The sequence below is a fragment of the Chanos chanos genome, chromosome 2 (genome assembly GCF_902362185.1).
Source record: "Chanos chanos chromosome 2, fChaCha1.1, whole genome shotgun sequence".
NCBI classification, from domain to species: Eukaryota; Metazoa; Chordata; class Actinopteri; order Gonorynchiformes; family Chanidae; genus Chanos; species Chanos chanos.
The window spans coordinates 42,766,065-42,787,428 of NC_044496.1; the positions used below are offsets into that span (position 1 = coordinate 42,766,065).

Sequence of the window (21,364 nt, forward strand, 5' to 3'; positions counted from 1 at the left end):
TATCTATTTAAGGATGTAGCATAGCTGATAAGTCAAAAGATTCTTAAAACAATGAATATAATAACTAAAAGAATATTTCACTTAGAATTCACCACAACCATTCAAATACTATCTCACCCTAAAAGTCTCTTGCAAGTGAGGAATGGTAATCTGCCTTTGAGGCTAACAGCTAAATGTACACAATTTACTGAAATTATTTTTTAAACAAATGCAAACCCCCCCACCTCCCCAAAACATTAACGAATCTCAATTCAAAATCAATATGTAATTCAACTCACATTTACACTTGCTAACATGGCAGCTTCAGGTGAGAAGCTTTAGTTGAGATGGACAATGTCAGAAAAAATCTGGATAAAAACTATATGAAATGTTTGATGCTGAGTTATTTATCATTTCAACACCACTAAACTCTGTTTCACTTTCAAGCTTTTTTTCTTTAGACTTCGACAGTCCTGCTTTGCTTTGAATACATAACACCTCGCATATCTCTTCCTTAATATAACATACTTGTTGCTCTCTTGAACCCCTAAAAAGCAACCAGATTCAATTCACTAGACTCAAATACCTACCTAGCAATTTCATACACATACTAATTCCATTCATCAGTGTCAACCATTAGCTCATAAAAGGACCCATAACTGCTGTCCAGCTGTCCACCCGCAAGATCTAGGCCTCTTCCTGGCAAAGAAGAGTTGACCTGGAGCTTTCCTGTGTCTCATTTTGTCCAGTTCTCTCCCTACCTACTCAGATGCTCTTTCCAACAATACCAAGTCAATCTGATGGCACAAATCTCCCACGTTTTCCACCACAACGGTCCAAAGCACGCAGAAACAAAAATGAGCAGTTGCTAAATAGCCTTCAAAGGCAAATGATTTACCAAAATAGCAAATTAAATACCACTAAAAGGTATCATAGGTAGCTAAAACAAAATATCAATATGTCAGCTGATTACAATTAACAACAACAACTAGATATCATTGTTCTGACTTAAGATATTTTGACTTTTATCTTCTGTGCCTACAGTTTTTAACTAAAAAAAAAAAGACAGGCAAACATTTTTAATCAAAGAATAAAAAGCCAGAATGTTTTTTTGTAAGGACTGAGCTCTACTATTCACTCTAAAATGATACATTTTTCACTTTGGTCTTCATCATGTAAATAATAAATTGAAGTATGGTGTATCATGGTGTATCTACTCTTTACAAGATAAGGGGAAATTGAATGCAGAAATTTATGACTTTTAGGAGTTGTTCAAAAGGACGTCATGAACTGAACATCTCACATCTTCCTCTGGTCCAAGAAATCACCAGTTGAAAAGAGAGTTCTGTCCCAGTGTCATGAAGTAGATCTGACTGCTGCCTCCTGATTGGACAGAGGCAAAAAATACCTGCAGAGAAATACAAAAATGCAAAATTAATTTATTTTGAAAAATTACATGAATAATATTTTATACTCAAAGAATTTTGAAAGTATAGTTAACCATCCTTCCAAAATAAATGCCTTGTATGACAGAGACTAGCTAATCAACTAAAATATTCAAATTAACAGCGTTTTAGGTAAACTAGGAAGAATATGTTATTAGTTAGAACTGATATTTCCTTACCTTGTCGTTTCTCTCACATAGAAACTTGAGTTTCTGTGCCTTTTTGTGCATGAAGACTCCCTCTAGATTGCCAGTTTCCGCTGATCTCAGTTCAATGGCTTTGTCCCCCCAGCCCATGACTTGGTTTGACTGGAGATAGGCTGTGGAAACCACATAAATGTAGTCAGTGCTGTGAGTGCCAAGTGAAAACTAAACAATCCCTTGGTGATAAAAATGTTTATGAGCAATTTCTCATTAGCAAAGTCTATCCATTGGATATGGTGGAGGGACTGGTCCAAAGATGAGTTACCTCCATGTCAAATGACTTTTGAGGACACTAGGCATGGCGATTGCTCAGAAAAACCGAGACAAATACAAAACAAAAGACGGCAACACAAGGACAGCAAGGTTAATCACAGAATGATTTGCCCAATTATCAATTTGATAATGTTCTCACAGGTGTAGCTGATATACAGGGTCTTTTCTAATGTTTTAATCACTCATGCTTTCAAGCACACCTGCAGTGCATGCCTGAAAAAACAACATGTATGCCTGAGACAGAACTACACCTACGGCTAAATCTACAGCACACATAAATAAGAATCTGTCGAACAGTAAGAATGTTTTAAAGAAGAATTAAAATCAAGATCATATGCCATTATGTGATTTTAAAGTGATTATATGCCATAACATCATTTTAAAAGGAAAATACTGAGAGATACCTATCAATCTAATTCAAAGACAAACTTGCTTAGAGCTGACAATTATCTGCAAGAGAGCTACGAAGATGGGCAGACTCCAAGGCCCTTCCCCTTCTCAAAGGCCAACCGAAATGACAGGGAGGACAAGAATGACAGAATGAAGAAGTGGCAAATATGAGAGAGTAGGAAGTGGAAAAGAGAAAACTTGCAGCCCCATAGCACCAACATCCTGTGAGGTTGCACGCTTAGCCCTCCAAACATCTCTAAGACAGAGAATGTCTCCAGGAAAATAAGAAAGATGACAGATTCTTGGTGGAAATGGAAACCTGGTCTTAACAACCACTTAACTTTTATTAAGGCAGATCGAGATAAGAGCAGTTTTACGACTTTCCTTTACAAAATTCTGCTCATTGCTATAACATCACAATTTTCAATCCTGCTGTGATGTGTCACAGAAACATTGCAGCTACAGCCAAATACAGCAAGTGACCTAAAGCTCTTGTAGAAGAATTCACCAAGTACATTTTCGCATATTAACTCAATGAACCAATCAAAATGGATAAATCAATATCTAAATGGACTCTGAACTGAAACTGCTCAATGAAAATTACTTACATAACAGTCAATATGACCATTTGAAATGAGAGCATATTCTTATGATGGTCAAATTATTGCAAAATGGCAAAAAATGAAAAATGAGGTTTTGTCAATAATCAGTTTAAAGTCAGAAGTTTCTGAGAAATATCTTTTCTGAGAAATTTACTGAAAATTTGATGTTTTTCAGTAACATGGGATTAAAGACATCTCAGTGGTGGCATGTCTAAAAGGAAATTAGTCCTCAATTAATTCATCAAACCAGTCCGATAAACTATCCAAGCAACAACAGTGATCAATCAATCATCAGTTAAAAGTCCTTCAATCACAGGATGGACTACAGTGCTGCAGCTGTAAATGGACCTCAAATCAGCATGAAAACAAGATGCATGACATTTTACAAAGCCGTTCTCTTGCTTTTACTGTTCAACTGATGAAGATTTGAGTCCTGATATATATATCTAAAAATTTCAAAATGGAAATTGTTCAGAACTGTTCAAATGTTTTCAGAAGTCTAATTAAAGTCTGAAATGGCATGGTATTTTTATTGCTAATGTCATCCAGTAGCCATTAGTAAAGTCTATGTTAGGGTCTGTACCTGACACTATGTTTTTGCTAGGGCTTTTTTCTTGTACTGCGATGCTGTATATCACAATTCTATGCACTATGGCATATACCTACATGTATAACATGCACATGTGCTGGGCTCTCTCCCATGAAGCTAGACATGGCTACTGACACTCACCGACAGAGGTAGGCATCTCGCCCCACTGCAGCACTGTCTCCTTGGTGATGCGACCGTAGGTGTCGATATAAACGCCCTCATCCTCATAGCACACCAGCACCTCCATACCATTACTGTTGGGCAGGATGATGATGGCATGAGGCCGGATGAGGCCCTGGATCTATGACACACAAAATAACCATTCAGTATAACAAGATATTCAGATGCCAAGTAAGCATATGTACGCAGTCACATACAAAGCGTCTGTACAGGGTGTAATGAGTATTACTCTAGAGACCTTTTGTGTGTTGTGTGCACTCATAAAACCAGCAATACGTGAACAAATGAAAAATAATTGTTGTGGTCATTTGAAAAAGTATATACAGATCTAATGTAGTTTCACAAATAAGACAAGCTGTTCAGCACGACCATGGGTGAAAGTTCACTGCATAAACACACCATAAAAAAAACAAACAAACAAAAAAAAAACATATGGTGATCCCTCACACACACACACACACACACACACACACGCGCGCGCGTGCGCGCGCGCGGACAGAGGCATCAATCTGTCCATAACAAAGTCAAATCTTGGTTGCATTCTCATGAACAAAAACTCAGTTTTTAAGTCCCTTGCTAATACATTCCTGTGCTGCAGTACAGAACTGGAGCACATCAGAGTCTGGCACTGTGCACTCCTCTGAGGTGCCAGTGATTCATTGCCGTAGCAACACTTGAGCTGAACCACTTTTCAGCTTTTGAGTCACACATGAGCACTTATGTAACAGACTCCAACCAGAAAAAGTACAGTGTGGGTGCTACTTACAGAAACATAGCCTCTTACAGAAGAGCTCTCTCAGTACACAAACAACTGACTTCTGATATAACACTTTAGACTGAAGATCTCTATGCAAGATACACGAAACATCTCTCCTGACAAGATTCTCTGATACTGGCTGAAAGTAAAGACTCTTAGGTGGGGACTCTGAATACATAATACACTACGAAAAACAATTCCTGACAAGATTATAAACAGTTAAATCAGATAAAACAAAAGAATGTGAGTTATACCTTTGCTTTTTCACCCCCCCTCTCCCACGCGCACACACACACACACACTCTTTTGACTGTACTTGCCTGGCTGAGAGACTGTTTCAGACACACTGTACTATCCTCCTGCTGAGCCACTACAATCCTTAGCATCAACACAGGCATCCAAAGCCGCAGAGCAATCTTAATCCTCTGCCGTGGTATTCTCATGAGCACCGGCGGCAGAGAGCAGGTGGGAGAAAGTGTGTGTGCGTGTGCTTGTATGTGTGTATGCGTGTGATAAAGAGAGCATGCAGAAAAGCAGAAAGTTAGAGACAGGAAGGAATAATAGTGTTTAAAAGAGTACAGAAGAGAAAGAATAGATGTGTGAAGGTGTATGGAGATATGTAAATGAGAAGACAGGAAGAAAAGAAAGAAAATGGTTTAACAAATAAAATATGAATGTATGCATTTGTCTTTGAATAAAATGAGAGTATGGGGAAGAGTGAATGAAAACAGAAACAACAGCAAGAGAAGTGAATGAGAGTGTATGCTAGTGTATGTGTGTGCCTGTGTATGTGAGAATGAATGTGTGAGTGTGTGTGTGAGAGAGAGAGAGAGAGAGAGAGAGAGAGAGAGCACTGAAAAGTTAAAGTAAGAGCTACTGAAAAAGCAAGCAGGAATGTGAAGAAAGATATGAAAACTACTGCTGCATAGACTGTACTCTCCAGTACTCTCTCTCTGTCTCCCTCACAGCAAGCACTCTCGCTAAATATATCTACAGTTTGATATGAGAAAAAAAAGGCAGAATAACAGGTCATTTCGACAGGCACATGCTTTGGGAGGACTGCTAAGGCTGGGGAGAGGTATTTTTAGAATACTGAACGGTTTTGAAACTAGCACACACACACACACAAACACGCACACACACACACACATAAAATTTGGGAGCTGGTGAACCGGTGTGAGCTATGTGGGACACCTCTGTGAGAGTGTGTGGGTCATTGCTGGGAGAGTGTGGCACAGCCGTAGGTGGCTTGAGGAGAGGAGCATTTAGAAAGCCTGGCATGCATTATAGGCTCGTGGGCGTATGGGAATCTCAGCGCGGCTAAGTGTTAGGGCTGAGCATAAACAGGCTTGTGCAAAAAAGCAAAAAGGTTGATAACTCGAGCACAGATAAGAAATAATACACAACAGTCACATCTATGGAAACTGAATGTGACGTATAAGGATTGTGTTTGCTTATACACCGGTTATATCCGGTCTTATCTCCATAGCAACTGTTGAAGAAGACTGGTTTCGGAATCCCTACGTTCCCCATTTATTTTAAAATGATCTAAAACTTTAAAGTGCATATGACTTCTCAAAAGATACAAGGGGCTCCCGTGACGCTTTTTTGCATGCAAAACAAAGACCACGGTGTGTGTTTTGCTTAGGAAATAAACAGTTTTTTCCAGACAACATGAATAAATATATATTCTGATTGTTGGTAAAAAAAAAATATTTATGTCCTAATGAAACTGTACAGAATTTTGTTGTGAAACACTGAGAAATATTAAAATATAGTAATTAAAGTAACTTCAGAATACAGAATCAGCTCCACATTGAAATACATTTTTTTCATCAGATCAGGTAAAACGTGGACACCCACACAAGCACAGTACAGAGGACCACAGTACAGCAGTGTGGGCGAAATGCTGGTAGGAGATTCACAGAGCGTATTGACTAAGAGCTGGTACATTTTCCAATTGCTACATGAAGACATGCAAGCCTGAATGCTCAAACATATGTGGCTGATGCATGTATGTGACTGGTCCAAGTCTGTAATTGTACATGTTTGTATCAGAGCCATGGACTGGTCATGGAGTTCGTGGAGTGCCTTGAAAATCATTTTAGTCTACAATGGGTACCATATGGATATTTACATGTGTATTGTATATGAATGTGCATAGAGGAACTTACATGGGTAGGCAAGTAGAGATCATAGGGTGTTCCAGAGTCCACGTCAATAGCATGAAATCCAGACAGAGAACCGTAGATGACTTTTAACCTCTGTCCGTCCTCCACAGTCAGGTCCACTGACAGTGGTCTCTGAGGCAGCGAAGTGAATGACTGTGTACAAAAACCCCCCCAATGTTTAAAAGACTGTTTTTTATGAACTTCCATAAGACCTCAATGCTTAGATGACCCTGATAAATTAAGCGCTTAAAAGATAGAATTACAACATATAATACTCTGTCATATGTACTAAATGACTAAATATGCCACAGGTTTTGTCTTGCCTTTGTCAGTTTCAGTTAGTTGTTGATTAGAGGGTTAAGATGTGGTTTTGGCTGCTACTCCAATAAGAAACACTGTTTGCTCATGCTGTAAAATGTTCTAATGGAGCCTGATAATATTCAGGGACTGAACAGTGAGAAGAGGGTGCTCGAATATAAAAAGTGCAACTAGATGAGTAAGAACTAGAGCAAGCCCCTAAGGACAGTTTAAAACTGGGCCGCTGTCTTCAAGGTGACCTCCTTATTGAGACAAACCCTCTTTGTCTGTTATTATAACAGCCTAGTTTTCTAGATGAAACAGTATCTAGACAAAGAAATATTGTAATGAGAACAAAGCCATATAGGATGAAGGATGAAGCTGTAAATGAAACCCAAGCTCTGATGAATTCGAATATGGTACTTACCTTAAAAGCCATGAACTTATGGTATGGCTTGGGGGCCCATGCATAGACTTCCACAGCATTCTTCAAGGCAATAACCAGGAACTTGATCTTTTCGTAGCGAACTGAAATCACCCAAAAACTGTTAGTTACTCTACCAGTGAAAACAAGCAGACTGCGTGCACCTTTGAAACATCTCTGAGCATGTATTTAATATATTATGAATATTTATGCGATTAGGAAACCTAAATGTCTCACAGTACATCATGACATAATCATAAACAGACTTGGTCAGAGAGGAACTGCTTTAAAGAATATTTTAGAGGTCAGTGTAAAATGTAATTCGTAGACTGCCGAATCATTCAGACAATCAAAAATTTTAAATACTGCTACTGTTTACATGTATTTCATCTGTGTCATCTTTTTAGTAATCTCTGAGTAAGGAAAAGTAGCAACATTGGAGATATGTGTTCGCACAGCTGGACAGAAGTATCCTTTTGTAAACTTGTTTCACTAACCAGGAAACCGCTAGCTTTTACCGTGGCTATTGCTTTTCAAAGACCTTTAAACACAATGGATGCTGCTGACTGAACACACAGACTTACAATGACCTAATTTCCTTCCTGGGTTTGAGGGCCTCTCTTGGCGTGATGACCCTTGTTACAGTTAAAGGAAGCAGAAGAGCAAATGTGCTGAGCACAGCACTTGATATGAACGCTCACTAGAGGCACGACACACTCCTGTGACTGCGGGCTGACACACAGCTGTTTTACTAAAAAAAAAAAAAAAAGCTGCCAGTCTTGGAGAAGATAAATCCTCCATTTTGGGTTTGGTAACTCTCGTCATCGTTAATGGCCTCCAGCTGAACTAAATGAAACACACTGCTATGGGTCTTGTGGAAAAATAGGAAAGCTTTCAAGAACCAAAACATGGATTGCATAAATTCATAAATCTCTGAAGTATTATGACCTACACCAACAAAATTTTTGAGGGTTTTGTCAAGGGTTTTGATTTTCTTTGATGGACCAGTTCAGTGACAACTACAGGTCAGGCTCTATGCATTTCTATACTCCAGCTGCTCTGAGACTTTGAATGAACCTTGCGTACAACAAGCTTGGACTCACCCACTTTGTAGTGAACACAGCCCTCTAGGTCTCCGACTGAGGTCCAGCCCTGCCTTTTCTCCACATCTGGGTCATTCCGAAGGATCTTATTCCTCAGCCATGACAGGTAGTAGAGCCTCAGTTTGTTCTTCTTACCTGCCAATTAAAGATGAGTCCAGCAGGTCTATTCAGTAACAGGAGAGAATGTGTCTGTGTGCACATGTGTGTGGGTGTGTGCATGTGGGTGTGTGCATGTGGGTGTGCGTGCGCGCGCGTGTGTGTGTGTGTGTGGTGTGCGTGTGCGTGTGTATGTATTGTGCACCTGAGATGGTGATGAGTACATTGAGACCCTCCAGCACATCCATCTGTTGGAAGCGTCTGCGGCTGATAAGAGAGTAGACCTTGCCCTGTCCACTACGATCCAGCAGCCACAAGCCATTCTCTGTGCCAACTAACAGATTCACTCCTAAACACACACACACACACACACACACACACACACACACACACAAACACCAAACAAAAATGAACTTGAGCAGCTTTCATACAGCATCACATGGTCACTATAGCATAAAATATATTTCCAGATTTACACAAGCACAACACAAGGCTTATAGCTTTTTAAACATAAATTAATATAAATTTAAAAAAAATTACACAATGTGTCTCACCCCATAAACCAGCACAGAGTATCTCAGCATTGAACTTCTTCTTGTACTTGCGTATCTCTGGTGTGTCACTGTGGGGTCGTATGTTCGTGGGGTTTACGTTAACCACAGAACCCTTCCTGTGGTTCTCTCGCCTAAAAGGCTCTGATTTGACACTGCCTGTAACGGTAGAGTGTAGATGTGAGAAATTGAGGTTGACTGTGTGTGAGTTGCAGTATTACCACGTTTGTGTGTGTTTGTGTGTGACTCACTGGGACTCTGGCTTTGTGGACTCTGAGGAGGAGAGATCTGAAGTAGACGAGGGTCAATGAATGGAGTGAACGATGAGGAAGATGATGAGATGCTCTTTCCCTGCTGGCTGCTCATCTGAAAACACATCAAATGACACAAAATTCACTCGCCCTCTTGAATACAGCATCCGTTATGAATCCATTTAAATGGACTTAAATGGTCTCTTTTTCTGAGAATGCAACCTCTGTAGGAACTTCCTTTTTCATAAAGCTTAGTAATTGTTTTGTTAATATGGTTACATGAAGCGAAAGTCATGTCAGGACAGGTGACTTTACCGCTTCTCATAGTACAAACAAACTGCAGTTGCAGTACACTGCACATCCATGTATTTAAGTTTAATGCTTAACATTTATGTAGAACCTAGCTATATGCCCAAGTCTTTTTGCACTTAACAAAGGTCTTTAAAAAAGTTTATAAAAAAAGTAAACAAATAAGATTTTGATGATGACAAAAACTTCAGGCTTGAGGGAGATCCTGGTGAGAAATACAGTGAGACAGAGGCAAGCTGTTATACGGTGGATGAAAAACCTAATGATAAGGGTGCTTCATCCCAAAACCAAAAACCATGGCACTGTAGTTCTTGGTTCGGTTCACAGAATGATATTTTTTTCACCTCTCAACACTCATATTTGAAGTTTTTATTCCTTTTTTTTTCTTCTAATGTGATGACAGGGAATATGTATTCTTAGTATAGGAGAACATTGAGCGCTGTTTATGGTTTTGATCCTTTGGAGCTGATACATATTTCTTTTTCTTTTCATTGCTCAATGCAAGAAAACAGGCACTATGTTTATCATGCGGTGAGCACATGCTTTAACTGAGCGGATGATTACAACAGCTTTGATGACAATGTTGACTGGGGAATCTTTTTACATAACAACAAAACACATGGTGTCATTACTCAGACCATAAATAATATAAATTATACTGGAATATATGAGTCAACATTAATGAATAGCAGATCTAATCTCGAGCTTTCTTTAAGTGGGAACTTCTTATAAAGAGAATGTCCATGTAGCCACACAAAAGGTCAGTATGGCAAGTCAACATTTGCATGCGCCATGTGTTTCTTTTTCTTCTGGAATGGCATGCTCTTGGGACAGTCCTGATATTGAGGACCTTCCTGTCTCATCTAAAGCACTGCTGCACCAGGTTTTCAGTTTTTGCTGTCACTTAGGAAAACAGAATGTGTCACTGACAAAACTACAATTGATGAAGAACCCTAAACGATAGTAATGTGTGGATTTCTTCCACTCATTGTCATGGAGAGAAGCCTTAACATAACTGCTGCTCAGGTTTAGTTGTCTTATACTGATTTTCTAGAAGAAGAACTTTAAAATAACAGGTGCTCAAGGGTTTTTTTTTTTAGTGTCATTTTCTTGAAGAACCCAAGTAAAATGTCTTGACATTTGCATTTATTCCTCTTGTTGTCATGGCGAACAAATTATATTGATGTTAAGTACTCCTACACTCATTTTCTAAAAGAAGAGCCTTAAAATTTTTCTTTCATTCTCAGTTTTTGAGTTGCCTTGTTGTTTTTTGTATTAAAGCTGTTCTTTTTGTCTTAAATTTGTATATCTTTAAATTAAAAAGAAATAAAACTTCACGTCTGAACTGACGGAATTTTATTTCAAGCCAAACTGAACAGTGGCCAAAAAACCAAAGTGCAAACCGAACTGTGAACAAAGTGAACCATTACACTGCTAGATGATAGTGTTATAGGATTTCCCCCTAGTGGACAAATCAAGGTTAAACTGATTTGATGATATTCTGAACCACCCATAAATACCATGATAATCATGTCTATATTGTACCTTAATTTAATGCAAGTAGAACACAATATTGCAGAGTACTCTCTCCTTTGTGTTTGACATTGGGTGTACTCAAGAGTTAATGTCTGTTTTTCTCTACTGTATTAACTCACATCAGGTGACTGGGGGCTGCGGGCATTTGGGGACTGGGGGAATGAGACGTCATGCTGGGTCTGCCCCATAGGCTCATGAGATGGGCTCTTGTGCAGTAAATCAGGGAGAAGGTAGTCGTCGCTGGACTCTGATCCGATGGGTCTCTGTCGAGACACACCCTTAGGGGCTGCTACACTCTGCTGAGAGAGGAGAAAGGTTCATTAATTAAAGAACGCACTGCATTCATTTATAACATGTCCAGTCTTTTACCTGAACATCTCCCTCTTTTACAATCCAGTGGTCATCTAGGTCAAGAGGGTCTACCGAAAAGTCATTAGCAACATTTCAAATTTTCAACAAATGCTTGCATTTTAATGGCCCTGTGGAATAACTCTGCTTTTTATTACTTTGTACCAAAATACTTCAAAAGCTACTAAGAAATGAAGCACTGTACACTGAAATGAGGCCATGAACTTAAACTTGTTATATGACTAGCATCCACAAAGTGCCCTCTAGTGTTTGTCAAACACAGAGCATAAATGTGTTTGTGGGTTGAGCACTCAAAATGACTCAGCATTAGCCCGTTAGGCTCCGCCAGCTATGATGCTGTTGGGTGTAACAGCAATTCTCACCCACGGTGACCTAACCACACTGAACAAGACACGGTTGATCCCCAAGGCCTTGCCTCTGACCTCATTTCAAGAGTAAGGGTTGACAGAGTAACCCACAGAGGTGTCGGTGTGCCTAAAGTTGGGTGAGGTAGTGCTAAAAGTGTGCACATTGAGAAAGCTTTTAGACAACAAGAAATGAACATTATACCTAAATGGAAACACCTCTGAGTACCGCAGGGAAATCAGCGGGAAGAACAAATACATATTCGCACACTGAAAACCCGTTTCTTAGACTCATTCTTTTCTCCACTGTTACTCAGCTTATTCATTCACTTAAGGTTATTCGTCATCTGGCACGATGAAGTTTCAAATTTTAAATAGAAAAATCACATCCTCTGACTCCAACACATGCATAACCTTTTTGATAAAGATAGAGGGCACGCAAAATATTATTAACTTTCATGCACTGTTATAAAGTAACATGTGCTGTGATAGATAAGAGGGGTTAAGGCCCAGATGATTTAAACATGTGTGTAAATGTGTTTATGAGTGTATAATGGATATGTAAATCTGTCCCTGATTTTGTACCTGCTGCTGGTTCAGATTGTGGTGTGGCTGCAGAACAATTCCATCAGGAGCTGCTCTGAAAAACTTGTTCTTCTCATTGCTATGTGGAGGTCTGGGAAAAAGGAATACGATAGAGCGTATCATGATAAAAGTAAAAAAAAAACAAACAAACAAACCCATAGGTATATACCCTCCATAAATACGACCTTTACTCCTACTAAATCTATATGTACACAAGATGTTTAGGATAATTAAAAAAAGATATCTGCCTTGTTGCCAGTTTATGGTTTGTGTTTTCCTTATAATTCCTGTGATGCTTAACAATAGTTTTTATTTTTAAAAAAGTTGAGTCACCTTCTGAGTGACCTTGGGAGTGTACAGTAAACCTATGTGTCACAAAATGTACTGTGTTATGTAAAATCTTCTACCCAATTGACTGTATGTGACCGGGTTTCACACTGCCTTTGATTCCCCAAGCACCACTAGCAAGATCTCCGCCTGACTTTGGTTTGTTAATTGGCTGTGGGTTGTATTGAGTGAAAGGCGTTTGTGCAGTGGCTCCCACTTGAACCCCTTGTCTTGGTATTAGAATTTCAGAGAGCAGAAGATGAATGCCTGCATTGTGGAGAGAGTGAGTCAAAGTGAAGAGTTCACAGCGAGGGTTCACCTGCTCTTTTCATCATCATCACTGCTGCCCACTTCATCACTGGAGGAAGAATACTCTGTCGCTTTCACAAACGGACTGAGGTTGGACTTCAGTCCAGACCCAGGGCCAAAGCCCTGAAAGACAAAGAGTTCCTCATAAAAAATGTATATATCATGCAAAACCATTTCAAATTCATTAATTACATCAACAGTGTGCTGTGAGACTTGAAGAAAGCAGATAAAAAACAAAAAAATATGAAACCTTAATAGCATGGAGGCAAAGATGTTTTAACCAAAGTAAATCAAATGCTGTTGATTTACATAATTTGAGCCCTCTGCCACTAACATAAAGAGGAAAGGTTCTCATCAGACTGGTAGATAAACATGAGTCAGTTTATGAAACAGGGACACAAAAATCAAGCTAGGACACTAGTCTTCACTGTTGACATACCTTGCATTTCCACAGGAATGAGGAATCTGCACTAGAATTACTTCTCCAAACTACATACCTCTTATCTCAAATTAGTGGGCCAGTCATGAGAACTGAATAACGTTAAGATCTTACTGTTTCTTTGCATGACTAAACACAGTTATGCCACAGTATGACTCTATAATACAATCAAAAGAGGAACACACCTGCTGGTGTAATAACACTCCTGGACATCCATCCTGGGACTTTTTGTACGGCTGAAGACGACTCTGGAGGAGAGGACTCTCCAACTTGAAATAACCTATAAGAAAAAGTAAAGGAATGTTATGTGTTCAATATTTAAAATATTCAAAATAACATTTAGTTCCCTCTGAACACAGTCATACTCTATGCATTGTTTCCTTTCAGTTTTAAATTGAAAAGTATTTATTAATCTTCATGCCCAGCCCAGTTTGGATCAATCAATGCTTTGACCAGGAGTCTATATGATTCAGATCAATTTTAAGTGTGGGATGGCACAGGTACCTGCATTCACTCTCTCTCACTCTCTTTTACACATACAACCACACACATACAAAAACCCACATCCACTCACGCTCGCGTGCACACACACACACACACACACACACACACACACACACACACACACACACACACACACACACACACAAACACAGTGCCAGTACCAACCTTGTATCACAGTCACATGTCCTTGTCTCAGTCAAGTAAACACACACACACACACACACACACAGACACAGACACAGACACAGACACAGACACAGACACACACACAAACACTCATTAACATAAGATCACAGTATTCTGGGAATGGGAGGAGAGAAACTGGTGCCGTATGGCCGCTAATTTTTAACTGCAGAAAAGTGTGTTCACTGCACTATGTGCACATTCAGGCCACCACAGGGCACCATTCTCCCACACTGTTATCGAGCAGCACAGCAGCAGCTCTCGACCACAGAGGCCAACCTAAATCTGTACTTCCTCAAACAGAGAAAATAAAAAATGATATTCTTAAGGGCACAGCATTCACTTTGGCCCTCAGTGCTCAATGGTTTGTCTAAAACAGCCATTTAAACTTCAGACAAATGGGTAAGGGAACATGACCATTCTGAAACTCAGAGGTACATAATGCTCACAAAAATAGGCATAACAATTAAAGATTCAGTAAAAATGGACTGTCAATCATTAAGGCTAGAGTAGGAGTGAAATGGATCCTTAAATACAGACTACCATGAAAAGGACTACTCACAAAAAAATTACTGTTTGTTTTTTCGACGACACACCCATTTAACACTTACAAATTCACATCCGCCTGGCAACCTACACACTCACCCGACTGAGAACTGCTTACTGAGCTGCTGTGAGAAGATGAGAACCTTCCCCCTTTCTCCACTGGAGACTGAAACCCTCCACTGAAGTGAATAAGTAGAAAACAGAAAAAGGAAAATGTAAAAATTAGTATCAAATCACAGAGCATGTGCCATTTACTCTCTAAAAGTAAAGTGACACTGACATACCCAGAGAACAGAGGCATGTTTTATTCTTACCTTGATGCAGCCCTGTAATGGCCTGAGAGTTCTTTGGAGTAAAATTTTGAAGTTGTACGTTCAGGAACCTTGGAAAAAAAATGTGAAAGGCATGTTAAAAAGTATTATGCAAGAACAATTTTTATCAGTTTTACTTAGAAGATAAGTATCAAGACAAACAGTTACATATGAGCATATTTCTTAACATATTAGTATTCATTTCTTTTAGGTTACTGGAGAGAGTTTCATCTCCACATTACAATAAATAGTGCTTTCCAAACACTATGGAACTTAGAGAGTGCTTCATAAACATGTACATAAACTGTGCGATGTGATTATCTTTCGCTGTCTATGTGTTCATTCATTTTTTTTGCTATAATCTACTGGTATTTTTTTTTCCTCTCAGAGGTTTCAACCTCTTCATGACCTTTCCATCCTACACTCATCTGTGACATGAAAGGAAGGAAGACACCACCCATTGAAAAAGGAAGTTGTCTTTACCCCTAGTTTCATCTGGGTGTCACCACCTTTACTGGATTTTCTTGCAGTTGTTAAAACTATCAGGACCAGGTGGCTTAGCCTCATGTTTACTGCAGATCTGTTTTTTTTTTTTTTTGTCATTTCCTTGCCAGAAATCAACAGCATAACCTGCAAACAGTTCTGAGGAATGGAGAGCATATGCTCCCTATCAGAAGAGGATTGGGTGAATGTACCCCTAGGATATGCATAAACATTCAATGGGGGCGCTGCCAAACGTTGTGTGAGAGAGGGTTTATTGAAAACACACTCAGACAGTCACACCACAATAGAGATTTCATGGTGTCACAGCAGGTATTAGGCAATGCCAACCCAGTGCTTAATACCCGAGTCATGCATGCACGTGCTTACAGACACACGCGCACGAACACACACACACACACACACACACAACATCCTGTTCCCTAAAACTCCAGACCAACGTGCATACACTTTTACGAAGTTAAACTGAGCGTCTGTATGTTTATGTGTGTGTGTATGTGCGTGTGTGTGTGAGTGTGTGTGTATGTATGTGTGTATGAATGTGAGTATGCGTGTAAATGTGCACACATGCACTTTAGTAAATTTGAGTACATGCAAATTTAAGTAAAAATGAATAAAAGTTTGAACAAATCATAATTAATTCAGGATTTGCTTGCTTCCTTACCTTGTATGTGTTTCTGTTGCTGCTTGTGTTTGTGTGTGTGCAGGTGTGCTCATAAATGTGCATGCCTTTGCAATCATATGTCATTTTGAACTGTGTGTGACCTCAGAAAGAAAAACAGATGACAAACCTTGGGGGGGTGCTCCTCAGGACTCGGGAAGTCCCAAAAAACATCATCGGCTGTGGGAGACACGGGAGTGGTGGCCATGTCCGACAGGGAGCTGCTGTGCTGACTCTCTCGGCTAGAGCGCAGGTTGGCATTCTGTAAAAAAAACAACTTCCAGTTTGTGTCCAGTAACAGCCCAAAGCTATTAAAAAAGCTAACACTGAATACGTGGTCATATCCTCGGTGTCTTTTCCAGAGTGGGCACTGGCTAAATTGTAGACAAACTAATGCTTGAACACACTATGAAAGGTCGCATATGTTTTTACAGCCACACATTGCAGTTAAAACATGCATGTAATGCACGTGATGGAATATCCTGTTAAAACTCTGGATAGTTTATAAACAGGATGTAGAAGAACTCTCAAAAGAATCACTGTCAACCCGAAAGGACTATATTTCAAACGAATTACGCCTCTTGAGTGATACTTGTAATTCTGTAAATGCACTCATGCGATACTAAGTTGTAACATCACAAATGTTGCAGGGGTTTTTTTGCATCAGAAAAAAAACAGCAGAACAGCAACAGAACAACAAAAAGAGGAAACATTATGAAAAACAAATTGCAAGATTAGAAAGGAGAACCACAAAAAAGCACTGTCTTTGAATGACATATGATTTTTGCCAGATTTGACAAACAGACACACACTTGATGAGAGTGTGACTCGTCACTGGAACTGTTGCACTTATCAAAACTGATGAAAGAAACACATATACATGTACTGGAAAAATGGCTTTTTTACAAGATGTTTTGTTGGAAGTGCAATAACCCTGAAGGAACTCTGCTAGTTATCAGAGAAAAGCAATTAATCATAGATATTAGTTCAGCAAGCTGAGAGAGGGAGGGAAGTTTCATAGCAAGCTGTGAGACATTTCCCCAAGCAGGTCTCTCACTCCATTAAGACTTATATTTTTTGGTGAGAATTCTTTGCCCTGTCTCTTCTTCAATGCTGGGACCTCATTATTAGTTTAAAAGATTATTACTAAGAACCCTGTGTACTTTATTTACCAGGCTATTAATAGGCAAAGAGCGCCTAAAAAGGTATTATTGTAGAGTTTCGCCATAAAGCTTGCACAATGTATAAAGAAGCATGACTAAAATTCCTAAGAAAATACATTTTCAACAACATTGAGAACACTGTCTAACTTTGCTTTTGGACCATGCCGTTGTGCTGTAACACCACGACGGAGACTAAATGTGATATGTTTATCATCACTTTAACATGAAACATATATCTCATGGTGGTCTTAGGTTGAGCTTTAACAGTGCGAATAACGCAGACTGTACTCTAGAATATTCAAGTGCTAGCAAACGTTCATATTGTTCATGATAATCTTTTAAGGGTTTTAAGGTTTGGAGGGACCTTTCGGTTGGTGCTGTGGGTTTTTACCTGGTGAATGGCTGCTCTCTGCAGAGCTGGAGTACAGGGACTGGAGTTGCTTCCAGAGCCTAGCCTAGACTGGATATGTATGGGCAACCCTGCAGCTATTCGGTTCAGGTTGGCATGGTGACTGTCCAACAATCGCAATTTGTCCTCCATCTAAGTGGGTGTGAGGAAATAATTTCATACTATTTCAACAAAATCATATAGCATAAACAGACTGAACAGACAAAATGCTAGACGAACAAAGAAACACTGTTAAGAGACAGCCTTTTGTAGCCACCGAACTGCTGGCGACAGAGGCATCAAACTGTGAAATGGTGTTTGGAGATATCACATGCTGTCAGAGTTTTTCTCAATTGTTTGGATGCAGTTCCGAATACAGAATTTCAAACAGCTCCTGCATGATTCCTAAAAAAACGTGTTTTTGCCAAAACATCACAGCCTTTTTGTAAAATGCACCATCAATGTCAAAACTTAAAATACAAACACAAAAATCCAATGACCAAGTAAATTCACCAAAGTGTCCTTTGACAAAAATCCTATAACCATCAAAATTGAATACACATGTCAATGAATAACATAACTCCCCCAAACAGTCTGACTTTTCATCTAATTAGTGTTTTTTGTTATTTAATAGTGACTCAATAAATACTGAAACCAATATTAAATATCACACAGCAATAATCAGCAAAAACAATACAGTTAAAAGTAATTGTCAGTCTAGCTTATTAGCCACTATTTGTTATCACATTGGCATAAATAAGGAAACCAATACATTTTTGTGCTTTAGATAAAGACTGTTTCAGTAAATTTTACTATTTTGGTTAAATAGGTTCTTTGTAGCCCACTTATATCCAAGTTTCTGGTGCAATCAAGAAAAAGCATGAATAAAAAACCTTTAGCAGTCCCTTTGCCCCTGCCAAGGTTCTAGAATATTCCACGTAAAAATCCAAATCGAAATTATTTCTATATGTGCAGGATACACAGTGATCTTTCCAAACACCTTTTCACAGTAAGACTCAGCATGTCTTTTCACAGTGTGTGACACAGAAAAGCAGCAAAAGGTGAACTGGCAGAGGCTTTACCACTTTGCGCTGGCTATTGGTGGGGCAGTTAGGCGTGGCACCAGCAGCCTTCTGTGGCTCCCGTTGCTTGTGCCTGTGGTCGTGCTGAAGCGAAAGCAGCTGCGTCTGGTCTTTGGGCAATGTGCGGTGGAACTTTTTACCCTGCTGCTGCTGAGGCTGTGGTTCGGGCCTCCGCTACACAATGATACAAACACACCATGTGCTCATCCTTATTTCCCTCCCCAACGACAGTACCGGACAGCCACTGTTGGCATCCACCCGGGAGGGCCTCAGAACCTCTAATTTAACTGAAACGTGGTCGCTGTTTCATTCTGACCTAACTGTGGAGAGCTTCTATTTATGTGATTGAAGGAAACTATTTCTGAGATTGAGGGAACTCCCATTTTTCATGATACAGACATTTTGGCTACCTCCCATTCACTAAAATCGTGGTTCATGATGTTGTGAATATTTACTGGATGCCTGTAGTAATACAGGTTTATTAGCTTTATTAGCTTTTTTTATTGACAAAATGACCACATTAGTTGTAAAAATTTAAAAATATAATCTCTTCTGGTATGTGGCCTCACATACATATAAAAAAGCAAACCAACATAATGCCACACAAGTCCATTTGTTCAGCAAAGTCAAAGCACAAACTGACTAAAGCACATTATTTAGCAAGAGCAAAGACATTAAAAATAGACTTTCAGCAACATGGAGGAGACATCTTCTTTCACACACTATGGTGGTATGGTCATTCAAACAAAATAACATTTATCAAGAAAAATGACTGAACTTCTGATCTGTACAACAATAAGGCATTTAAACTCTGACTAACCCACAGTGACAGAGATGATGATAAATTGTTATCATTTTATGAGAGAAGTTTGCTCCTAGGTCTGTGGTCTATTTTAAGAACTGATGAAGCGAAGGAATCTTATCTTGGGGGTTCAAGAGTGATGTTTACAATGGGGATATTGTGTATCAAGGCGCATAAATAATCCATTAGATTCCCAGCTTTCAAGAATGCAGTAGCTTTCTCATGCAAACTAGAAGACAGACTTACATACTCTAATGACAAACTGTAGTTCTTGATCTCCTCATGTTGATCAAAACCATTTACTGCCCTCTGTGGAATCTTATGGATTCTTTCTTGGGGCAGGGCAATCAAAATCAAACCAAACCAAACCAAACCAAACCAAACCAAACCAAACCAAACAAAGCTAGAAAAAAAACAAAAACCAAAAAACCAAAAAAAACAAAAACAAAAAAATAAAACAAAATGAAATAATACGCTGCTTTTTTTTTTCCAAATGATTGCCGCTGACTTCCTAGACAATGTGCTCAATTTAAAGAACAATACATAAATTTAGCATTCTATTTAGACAGCAAAACAGAAGTCACTAATGGTGTGATGTCTGCTTTGACTGAGATGTTGATATTCATTTTTTTGCCCTTGGTGAGTTCATTCTTTCTCTAAGTTCATTAAAAGCTGGGGGGCAAAAGCGTTCATAGTGTATAGCCTTTGGACCTGGTACGGTCGGCTAAAAGAGGCCAACGTGATAACACCAAGGTCTGTAGCGACGAATTAACCAAAGCAGTCAAAACAGAGCACTTTTTTACTATAACACAGCCATACTTTCTAAGTAAACACGCTAAAAACAAACAATCGTTTGACCAGTTGGCTCAATGTCCTCGAACTGCACTCCAGTGCCAGACAAAACAAACCTTCTCAGCCTGCCTGAACACCTCAGCATTTCTGAATTTCTCTGATTTAAAATGAAAACGGTTTTCATGCATACATTCATTTCAAGGCTACGAATCCAAGTCTTTACCTGATCAACAAAAGGAACCACAGGCCGTGATCCCACTTCTGTCCGTTGTCTGGTGGGGTCTTCGTGCTGTGGATTCGAGGAGAGCAGAACCACAGGTTAAGAGTGTGGTGCTATGCCACTCCTGAAGTCCAAATGATGGAAATTCAGAGAAAAAATCTAAAATATTCAGTGTCTGCAGCCTTGCATAAGACTCTTAACCTCCCTCTTTTAAATATTTCACTCAGAAAGTCTGTCCACATCAGACTGACTGACTTGACAGAGTAAATAAGGATATCATTATGTACAGTAAGAGCTGTATCATCTTAAGAGCTTTTTTAGTTTAAATGCTGGCCTTCAAAGAACTAAAGTCTACAAATGTTGAAAGATGTTACTGCATGTTCAAAGATGTAGTTTTTATCCTTACCGGTGAAACGTTGGTGAAAAGTCATAAAGCATGATTTGATTTTACGTAAAGCAACGGAATGCTAGGTTGCGTGCATTTTATATGCTTTATAGATTTGAGTATGAAGGCTAACCTATGTTTTAATTATGACAGATGGTTAATGAGGGGGAATGGTAAAAACTCTAAGGTCAAAGGTGTTCATTTATATGTGTTGCATTTAGAGATAAATTCATGTACACGTATGTAGCACAGCTGAAGCAGGAGAACATAACAGGAAGGAGGGTTCAGTGGCCATCT

General features: G+C 39.2%; 1 protein-coding gene across 1 annotated transcript in view; it reads right to left on the reverse strand.

Moving 5' to 3' along the window:
• Window positions 1-1,148: 1,148 nt before the first annotated feature.
• si:zfos-2326c3.2 (mitogen-activated protein kinase kinase kinase kinase 4) overlaps window positions 1,149-21,364 on the reverse strand; it is a 42,209-nt gene continuing 21,993 nt past the window's right edge. The window contains exons 14-32 of the mRNA XM_030793355.1: window positions 20,686-20,751; window positions 18,869-19,042; window positions 17,790-17,939; window positions 16,366-16,497; window positions 15,077-15,144; window positions 14,862-14,941; window positions 13,715-13,809; window positions 13,101-13,213; window positions 12,455-12,545; window positions 11,276-11,455; window positions 9,312-9,426; window positions 9,064-9,219; window positions 8,715-8,858; window positions 8,414-8,548; window positions 7,314-7,414; window positions 6,593-6,742; window positions 3,623-3,782; window positions 1,604-1,743; window positions 1,149-1,387 (exon numbers count right to left, since the gene is read on the reverse strand). Of these exons, the coding sequence (XP_030649215.1) occupies window positions 1,304-1,387; window positions 1,604-1,743; window positions 3,623-3,782; window positions 6,593-6,742; window positions 7,314-7,414; window positions 8,414-8,548; window positions 8,715-8,858; window positions 9,064-9,219; window positions 9,312-9,426; window positions 11,276-11,455; window positions 12,455-12,545; window positions 13,101-13,213; window positions 13,715-13,809; window positions 14,862-14,941; window positions 15,077-15,144; window positions 16,366-16,497; window positions 17,790-17,939; window positions 18,869-19,042; window positions 20,686-20,751 (2,334 nt within the window). The 3' untranslated portion in view covers window positions 1,149-1,303. The remainder of the gene's footprint in view (window positions 1,388-1,603; window positions 1,744-3,622; window positions 3,783-6,592; window positions 6,743-7,313; window positions 7,415-8,413; window positions 8,549-8,714; window positions 8,859-9,063; window positions 9,220-9,311; window positions 9,427-11,275; window positions 11,456-12,454; window positions 12,546-13,100; window positions 13,214-13,714; window positions 13,810-14,861; window positions 14,942-15,076; window positions 15,145-16,365; window positions 16,498-17,789; window positions 17,940-18,868; window positions 19,043-20,685; window positions 20,752-21,364) is intronic.